At 36.6% G+C, this 9,168-nt stretch overlaps 1 protein-coding gene across 2 annotated transcripts; it reads left to right on the top strand.

The window, feature by feature from the left end:
* On the top strand, positions 1-8,735 carry LOC149813864 (protein NONRESPONDING TO OXYLIPINS 2, mitochondrial-like). Of its 2 annotated transcripts, XR_016428228.1 has the most exons (4): positions 153-458; positions 1,339-1,457; positions 4,514-4,653; positions 7,653-8,735. XR_016428228.1 is itself a non-coding variant. In XM_089991307.1 (3 exons), the coding sequence occupies exons 1-3, from the start codon at positions 304-306 to the stop codon at positions 7,676-7,678; spliced, it is 300 nt and encodes a 99-aa protein (XP_089847433.1). In that variant the 5' UTR covers positions 1-303; the 3' UTR covers positions 7,679-8,735. The 2 variants fall into 2 exon arrangements, 1 of the variants encoding a protein (XP_089847433.1); XM_089991307.1 differs by lacking the exon at positions 4,514-4,653 and having other exon boundaries at positions 1-458.
* Positions 8,736-9,168: the final 433 nt, after the last annotated feature.

Raw genomic sequence — 9,168 nt, 5'->3', positions numbered from 1 at the left:
ATGCACCATTTGATATCTTTCAGATTCGATCGTATTTAGATTAGCAGCACAAATTCGGATTCAAGCTCCGGAATGATCCAGCCGTGTCCGATCCGTTTGCATACCTAGTCCCGAAGGCGGTGCACGTTAGATGCCGCCATACCGGAGGGAAACCGATTAGAACCTGAATTCCGTTCCGATTCTGCGAGCCGATCTTGAAATCCTAACCCTAACTCCCAAACCCTAAAACCCTAAACCCTCCGTCTCAAACCGCGCGTAGCTCGCAGGTTCGAAACCGTAAAGATTTTTGTCAACCCCTTGGCGATGGCTTCGCCTTGCAAAGTACTCGGCAGAACGACGATCTCAACAATTCGATCCGCGGTCCGATCTAGGGTTTCTTCATCGCCGTCGCTGTGCGCTCCGCGGACGGCGAGTGTCAATCCGACGTCCTCTTCTCGCCGGTTCTCTTCCTTCACCAGGTCGCTTCCCATCTCCATCCTGAGGCAAATTTTGTTTTCCTCTATGATCTCTCCTCCGATTGGGGTTTTCTTTTCCCTTGCGCTCAGTATAAGGAATTTGTTGTGTTTTTCTTTTGTTTTTGGCCTCTAGATTGGGTTATCGTTTGAATTAAATGAAGGTTTCCCTAGCTTAGTGGCTCTTATTGTTCAACCGATCATGCTCTTTGCATATTTTCTTGATTGATTTCGATGTTCCCTTACAAGCTTGCGATCGCCACATGGTTTTGATGCCGTTCCAGTTTTCGGTATCGCATAAGAAGGATTTCGATGGTGTCTGTTTGTTGTTTCTGGTGTTCCCATGGAAATCCTGTCTGGCTTGCTCCTAACCTCTTTTATTAATGTTATTTCTGAACTGCTCATCGTTCTTGCGTATTTTTTTTATTTCTGATGAATGTTTTCGTTCTGGTTTATCCAAGATTTCTCGTAATTTGCTGAATTCATCTACAATCACGTCGGTGATCGTATCCCGTCTGATTATCAGATTGTTTAGTCCATTGTCACACATCTTGGCATCAGATTTTTTTCCGAGTAAATCTTGCGAGAAATTGCACTCTGTTTCTTTGGGAAAATACAGCAAATATAAGACATTAAAGATGCAGAAAATATATAAAAAATACAACGGAGAATAAGTAAAATGTAAATTAATGTAAAAATGATTTTTTCTACATTAATAAGCCATTATCTTTAAAATAGATCATGTTTTCAAGCATTGTGATATTTTCGGGATTATGTTGGCTTCAAAAATGTCACGGCAAGATTATGACTATTTGTCACATAGGTTTGGTCCAATGCATGTCATTTTCTTGTTATTGATTTCTTTGCTTTTTAACAATCATGACAGGTTGCCGGTTGAATTGGGTTGTGGGCAGTCTCTGTTTCCGCTACATAGTGCTGTTGCTCTTGCCCGACTGTCATCATGCTTAAGTGTAAATTCACAGAGTTGCCGTGCACTTTCTCAGGGTACATTTTATCGTAGCTCTCCCGGACTCTAATATTTTGTGTCTGCAGTGAGTTGCTTCTCCTTAAACGCTCTGGTGTTCCATCTGTAGTGTTTCCATTCTTTTTCAGTATGCTAGTTCGTTAATTATATAGGAAATTGTTTGTCAACATGGTGATTGGGCAAGGTTGCATACTGGGGATTTTGTGTCCCGAGACTCAGTTCTATCTGATCTATGTTCATTGTGCATCTGTTCAGAAAATTGTTTTTTTCTTTAGTGAGTTTGAAACCAGGGACGAAACCAGAAAATTTATGTGGGGGAGGGGCATATATATAAACAAATTGCATAGGCATTGAAAGGTTGAAATACCATCTAAAAATTAGTTCATTCCTAATTATTTATTTAGACATTTATATGTTCTAATACTAATTTTCATACTCATGTTATTTTTTTCTGATTTACTTAGGATCATGGTCTTTGATTTTTTTACTTAAGATCACGGGGCACCAAAAATATGAGAACAAATAGGGATTTTTCCTTTTAGCCCATTAAACTATAAAAAAGGGCGCCCCCTAATGCCATGTTCATGTCAATGTGAATATGATAGAAGACCAAAAAAAGACATGTTCAAGTTAATATGATAAAAAAATTTAGAAAACCGAAAAACATAAATTTCAACATGCCACAACCGTAGATGGAATAGGATGACAAAAGGTGAAGGGCTAATGGTAGGTTTTCTCTTTTCTTTTTGGTTGGTGCAGTTGGTATATTGGTGCAGTTGGTATAAAGTTCTTTTTTGTTTTTGGTAGGTACGGTTGGTATATTGGGAAAAGGTAAAAAGGAAGTTGAAAAGGTATTGGGAGGGAAAACAAGGAAAGAGTAATAGCATTTTATTATTATTATTTTTGTTGGGGGAGCGGGGTGCGGGGGGGTGCGGGGCGGGGGGGGGGGGGCAAACCCCTATAAGTAATGTAAGTCAAGTATACAACCTAAGGATTTTTTTTTTGTAAATTCTTGAGGGGCCCTGCTCGCCTCCCCTTGCCTGGTTCTGCCCCTGCGTGAAACTGTTTGTTTTATATAATAGTGATTCCTTATCATTTCTTAGGATCTGATCTCTCAGGAACTATTAGATGAGATCGAGTTCTCGTGCCAAATTTTCTTACCGTTATGTTTTATTTTCAATGGTGCAAGTAGTTTGACTCTTTTTCTCTTTATTTTTTCATTGTTTTCCTTCTTTGCACCATTATGTTTGTTTGACTCTTTCTCTTTCTCTTTCTTTTCTTGCTTGCACTGTTGGGTTTGTTTTGGGGATGTAATTTGTTACTTTCCTAGAGACCTGGTCAGGTCAATCTTCTGTATGTCTCGCTTGCATTTCCAAAGTAGGAAATAAGATGGGGCATTTCATTTCATGCCAACTTGGATTGCATGATTTGCAGAAGCATCAGTACTTAGGTGACACCTAGCTTTCTCTCTAGCTATATCAAGGAAAGGAAGATCCCCAACTTTTCACTTAGGATAAAATAGGGGTGCATTTAACTTGTTTAAGCCTGGCCCAAGCTCTTCCTAGTAGATAAACAAGCCGATTTTGATCAAGGGCTTAGTATTGTTATATTTAAATGAACGATCGTGATCAGGTATTTGTGCTCGATTAAGATTGGCTTCTTTAATCATATAATGGATAATATGAGCATATGTAAAGTTTTTGTTGAATAAAATGAAATAAAAAGGTGCTCTACCCTGATGGGTAGGACACTTGCCTTGAATTGATTGGTGGTGGGTTTGAATCCTCACCCTCCACAATTCTCTTTGGGTTTTTTTAATAGAACCTGCTCAGCTAGAACCAAGTTGAACTTGGCTTGAGTCCCACCATGAGCTTGGGTTGGGCCATGGCTTGTGTTGAGCGCCATGTTTTTTTTCTACCGAGCCAAGTATGTGTATTTTTATTTGTGTATAAATATATTATTTGTAGATATTGAATCATTGATCATTAATTTGTGTATTTGTGTGTGTGTGTGTGTGTGTGTGTGTGTGAGAGAGAGAGAGAGAGAGAGAGAGAGAGAGAGAGAGAGAGAGAGAGAGAGAGAGAGAGGTTCTGAGAACAGTTTGGCCTGTTTGCTGTATCATAGGAACTTGAGAAGATGTGGTAGGAAAGCATGTAGGAAAATTGATCACATTGAATATTGTTGGAGGTTTTCTCCTAGGAAACTGTTATGCATATAAATTTCTGCAAATTTTTTTATGTGTATAAATTATATGTCTGGGATCAATTTCGGTCAGTTTCTAAGCTAAAAGAATAGTATATGGCTAAGAATCCTTGAACTGTACTTGTCTTTTGGCACAGTTATAACACCAGGCAAACTCTGTTTTCCTTAGTTCAGCCAAAAAGTACAAGATGTGAACATTGCTTTTCCATACCACATAATGACGTAATACACTTACTAATACAGTGGTAGGCTGGTAGCTCTTTCTTGGAGGCTTACCTATATCTTTTTTCATCTTGGAGTGAGCCATCTTAATATGTCTTATGTAGTCAGAAGTGCTACTAGTTGGCTGAATAATCGCTGACTAGAAAGTAGTTGCTAGGGACCTTTTTGACCTGCTCTCCTTTATTTTGACTTTTCAAGTAAACAGGCTGTGGTTTCTTCGGATTTATTGTGATAAACACATCTATTGATATAAATCTAGCAAGAAAACCTACAAATATGACTTTGAAACACCCATATATATATGCATATGTATGTGTTAGCTTTAGTATTTTATTATTTTAATATAGCTTTTTATTATCTTAAATTTTTTTGGGTTCTCTAGTCGACTGACCAGTCTCGTCTGGGCCCAGATCTATTGCCATTTTATACATAAGCAGATGCAAATCATTTTTTCTTATAATCTTTATATTCTTTTTGAGTCTTTATATATGACACGATAGCAGCTCCCATAGATGTGGAAATGGACATTTCTTGCTTAAAATTGCATTCTAATTACGAAACAATCTTCTATATTTATAGGATACCACATGTCCTTTTGCAAATTGGTTTATTATATAGTTTGGTTGAAACTGCAAATATTTGGTTCCTGCAGGCACATGATGTTCCCTTTGCTTGAAAGAAATAATCTGGGCTCTTGTGGACTTGCCAACCACCTTTTTCAGTTCACAGCATCATCAAGGATGGAGCATCCTAATTAACATAGACTGCTATATCAACCATGTTGCATGCTAAGTAAATTCTAGTGTTCAATGTCCTTTTCTACTTCCGTTGGTTAATGAATATTTTCACGCTCAAATTATGTGAAAATATGTGCACAAGACTTCCTTGGTGAATGTTGGTCTTCTTTTCTTGCTGTAATTTTCTGGAAAAATTGTCATTTGGTTTTACTCCTAAACACCATACAAACGGGAGCATTTATTGTTTCATATCTCAATGTTCTGCCCTTGCAAAATCATGTTCGTTAAAGCTGTTTCATTGTGACTTTAAACATTTTTTTATTCTATGTATTATATTACAAAAAGTAACTAGGAATGCAGAACTAGAACTCATAGACTGACCCATTGCAGGTGGGCGTGGTGATTAGGATGACCTGCATAAACTGATATGGAAACATATGATGAAGATCCTGACCATTCAAACGTGCCTTGTATTTTCAGTACTGTTTTTCTCAAATTGTTCTAAAAAAGCAAAGCTTGCAGGCTTTGCTAGTGCTGTCATATCTTACGTATTTTAACAATCTACCTATCTGGAAGATTTTTGCCAGTTTTTTAGCCAATGGATATCTCGGTTGATCAATTGATTTTGCATGTGGCCATGAATATTTTGGCTTGGAATCAACCTAAGGGTGCTTACTATGAATGCATATGCATTGGGTTTTGTGCTATCTTTAGTCACGTCGGTGATGCCCAGAAAAAGTTTGAGTTATTTAAAACTGAATACAAACCTTATATAGTGCAAGATTGGTTAAGTCTAGCATTATTTACATGTTACATAAGTCATATTGGTCACCCTGGCCTGATTCTGGTACTCTTGTTACGTGCAAGGGGGTTCTGTTTAAGAAGTGTTACAATAGTAGTTGCTAACTTAGCTTGTAGCTTTGTATATTATCTAGAAAAAGTTTGTAGTTTCATTGTATAATACTGTCAGGAAGAAAGGAATTAAGCAGAGGGAGCATTAGAAATGAGCTAAAAACTGGAAGGTTTTGCCCTGTATTACCTCTAAGGATCTTGGGGTCCTGGAATTGTTTGAAATGACTATTCTTGAGCTTCAGGAAGTGTCTACTATGTTTTATGCAACTTTGTCTCATTATGGGAAAGCTAAATTTCATGCAGTGTGACTGTGGAAGCATCAAAATTCTTAGAAAACTACAAATCATGAGTGACATAGAGGACCCAGAACTTTAATGTTTTACATGTCTGTTCCTTCTTCATAAAAAGTGGGAAACCAAAAGTATATCATGGTTATGATTAACACTTGGATCTGAATATATTTCATATCATTTTGTAGTCTGATCACTTGCTTAGATGATTCAGTTGATTTACAAAGTTGTTTGCGACCATCTAGTTTTAATATGAAAATCAAGAATGCTAAAAGGTCCAAGCAACAAAAGAAACCTTGAGCAAATCAAAAGGAAAATTAATATTTTTATAGGAAATAATATCAAATGTTTTTTGCAGAAAGCTTGAATCTTATAAATTTGAGTGCCAAAAAAGAAAGTTTCGAAATGAAAAGAATAATTCGAAGGCGCTGGAGAATGCTGCTATCTGCACTTTTTCATTGGATCCTAATATATCAACACAATGTGTAGTTCATTGGATCAGTTGCCTGCTATATTTTTGAGCGGCACAAAACTGTCTTCGGAATGTAAACTGAGTGGATTGCTAATGGATATTTTTGTAGAGCTAGGCAGTGGCAAGATGTTGGAGTGTCTTAATGGCAGCTGATTTATGCTTCTGCTTCGATGAAATTCCCATTAGTTACACTAGAAGGTCATTTCAATGGATTCCAGATGTTTCTAGCTTGCTTACATCTTTGACTTTGAGCATAATGCGACATCCTGGAATCCAAATATTGTTTAAAGAAAAATGCTCCAGGAGCACCTACTCCCACCTACTAGAAATCATAGTTGTAGGTTTTATCTTCTCAATTAGACCTTATAGATGTACTTAACATAGTTTAATTGATAGGAATCATGTTTTGGACAATTTTTTTTTAATATAAAAATAAGATGTTTTAAGTCATGAAATTTTGGGGCATTGTGAGCCGTTGATTTTTGAAGTTCATAAAAAACCTGCATTTATGTCATAATCACATGATCCAAAACTTGTTTTCCAGTAAATAATGATTGTAGATCATATCCGGAGGGTCTGATCAGCAAAAAATGCTCAAAAAGTTTGAAAATTTGAAGCTTTTATTAGGTGGGAGTAGGTGCTCCGGGAGCACCTTATCATTACTATTGTTTAAATAGTGCGGATTGGCTTGGACTCTGCAACTCAACTGGATTACTGGGTTGCCTTTTTTATATGGTTCCACACTGAATCGGGTAAAACCCAAATTTGTCTTCAGGCTTTAATAAAGCCTGAAATGTTCTGAATATTTATCTCAGGACTTGGTCATGATTGCTGAAATCTGTGTCAGGACCTGTGGTCCTTGTATGCTGTTCACCCCTTTTCTTTGCTTAGTCAAATTTCTCTCTACTTTAGTTTTCCAGGCTTCTAATACCCATCAAGTTCTATTACATCAGAGCTGTAGTTAGTCAACTAGTTTTTTTTCTCTATCAAATTTTAGGCTTAAATCGCATACTTGTAACATCATGTCTCCTTTCCCAGATAACACTGATGATACGTGAACTCATTTTGCTTCATGGTGTTGGCCCTTTTGAAGGTGGGTTCAGCAATGTTGTTCATTAGCAGTTACGACGTCTTGCATTGCTGATAAAATGTCTGTGTTTCTCCTACTTTTGTTTTCCACTCTCCCCAAGTGTATCATAATGTGTTTATTCAGATAAAACAAGACAGTTGTCATTGTAGTTTTATGGGTTTTTTCTTTTTTCTCTTGGCTTTAACTTGAATCACGTTATAAAAACTGCAATCCTTGGTGTAACTGGATATTAAACTTTTGTAGATGTTTTTCATCTATAGCACGAGTAATATTTACTTTTGTTTTCTAGCATTTCTTTTCATTGCTTCAAGTAATTTTCTCATAATCCACTCTTGCTCTCCTTTTCCCAGAGATTGGTGTATCTGTGCCAAGGTAAATGGATCACCATTGAGAGGCCATTTTCTTGCTTGTTTGGAGATGCTGTTTTTATCCATCTATGGCTTGGTAAACAATTCTTTTGACCTGGTTCTTGTCAGCATGTTAATTTCTACATTGTCAGGCCTGCATGTAACGTGTTGTTTTCTTCTCACTGAATTTATGCCCAAGGTTCTAACTTCTGGAGGTTGAGATAATAGTTTCATTAGTTTGGAATTGAGTTTTATACTCATCTCATTGTTCTTTGATGCTACTTTAGCCCAAGCACATTATAAATTTTGTGTGAGACCTTCAGTTATATTGGAGGGAAAGATTGATTACTGTGATGCCTTAGATGGTGGGACTGCTAAGGTCTTCCCTATTTAAGTGGGTGTTGTGGCTCAAATCATTGGACCATTGAGGAGGGGGAGAATGATGCAGCTTTAGCCAAAAGTAGATTTCATGCTTGACTCAATGACTTGGGGAGCCAGGTTAATGAACGAACAGTTAAAAGTTAAGTTAATCTTAAACAGTAAATGAAAAGATGATGACTTGAGTTTACAAAATGGAACAAAGTAATCAAAAGTGATAGGCCAACTTGTGGCACAAACAAAGCCAAGGGAGTCATGGTAGAAACTCAGTTGAGTGAGAGACATGTTCTCTTTTAAGTTTTTGATAGAATGATTCTCAATAAAACCATTTTCTCAGGCCACTGCAAGCGTGAGAGAATTGTGCCTTGAGAAAGTTATCTCGTTTGAAAAAAGTAGAGGCCCATCTCCTTGTGACTCCCTTTCTTAGGCTTGCAATGCCCTTTCTTGAGAAGTATGATTTTTGAATCAATTTCTATTAAATCGTTCTGCATGAAGATGTTCTTAAATATGCTTTAAGTTAACCTTGAAATTACGCTCGTTGGCTATCCAATGCGGGCTTCCCAATAAGGAAAGTTCTTGATGTACTGATAAATTATCAAAAGCACTAGCCGGTGTATGTGCGACAGTCTCCTAAAAGGGCCTGGTCTGCACTTAGGCTCGGCTAGTTGTCTTTGTCAAGACCAAAAAGGGGGAAAACAAAAATAAAAATTTATAATAAAAGTTTAAAATATTGCCATTTATGAATCTAAACCATTGAAACTAAAGAACTACGAATAATCATGAATGAAATTAAATAATTAAATCCTGATTACATTTCTAACATTCAAATCCATCTAAACAAACATTGGTTTAGTGGTGTAAAAGGACATAATTATTTAATGTAAAAATATAGAAATCCTAAAGAATAAGAAAAATGAAAAAATTTAATGCTTTAAAATACACAATCAAATCATTATAGTAATGTTTTAAACATAACAAACGAACAAATATAAAGTGCTATTAGTTAAATTTGAAGATGAATCCAAGTCTAGCCATATTCAAATCATTATATTTGATCATGAATCGAAGTCTAGCCGTATCCATCCGAAAATTGTGTTAGGTACAATCTGTTGTTGGCATTTATAGCTTGGTCTTCCAAAAA

Source organism: Nuphar pumila, chromosome 16, assembly GCF_984573655.1.
Source record: "Nuphar pumila chromosome 16, dmNupPumi1.hap1.1, whole genome shotgun sequence".
NCBI lineage: Eukaryota > Viridiplantae > Streptophyta > Magnoliopsida > Nymphaeales > Nymphaeaceae > Nuphar > Nuphar pumila.
This window is presented reverse-complemented; position numbering and strand designations above follow the sequence as displayed.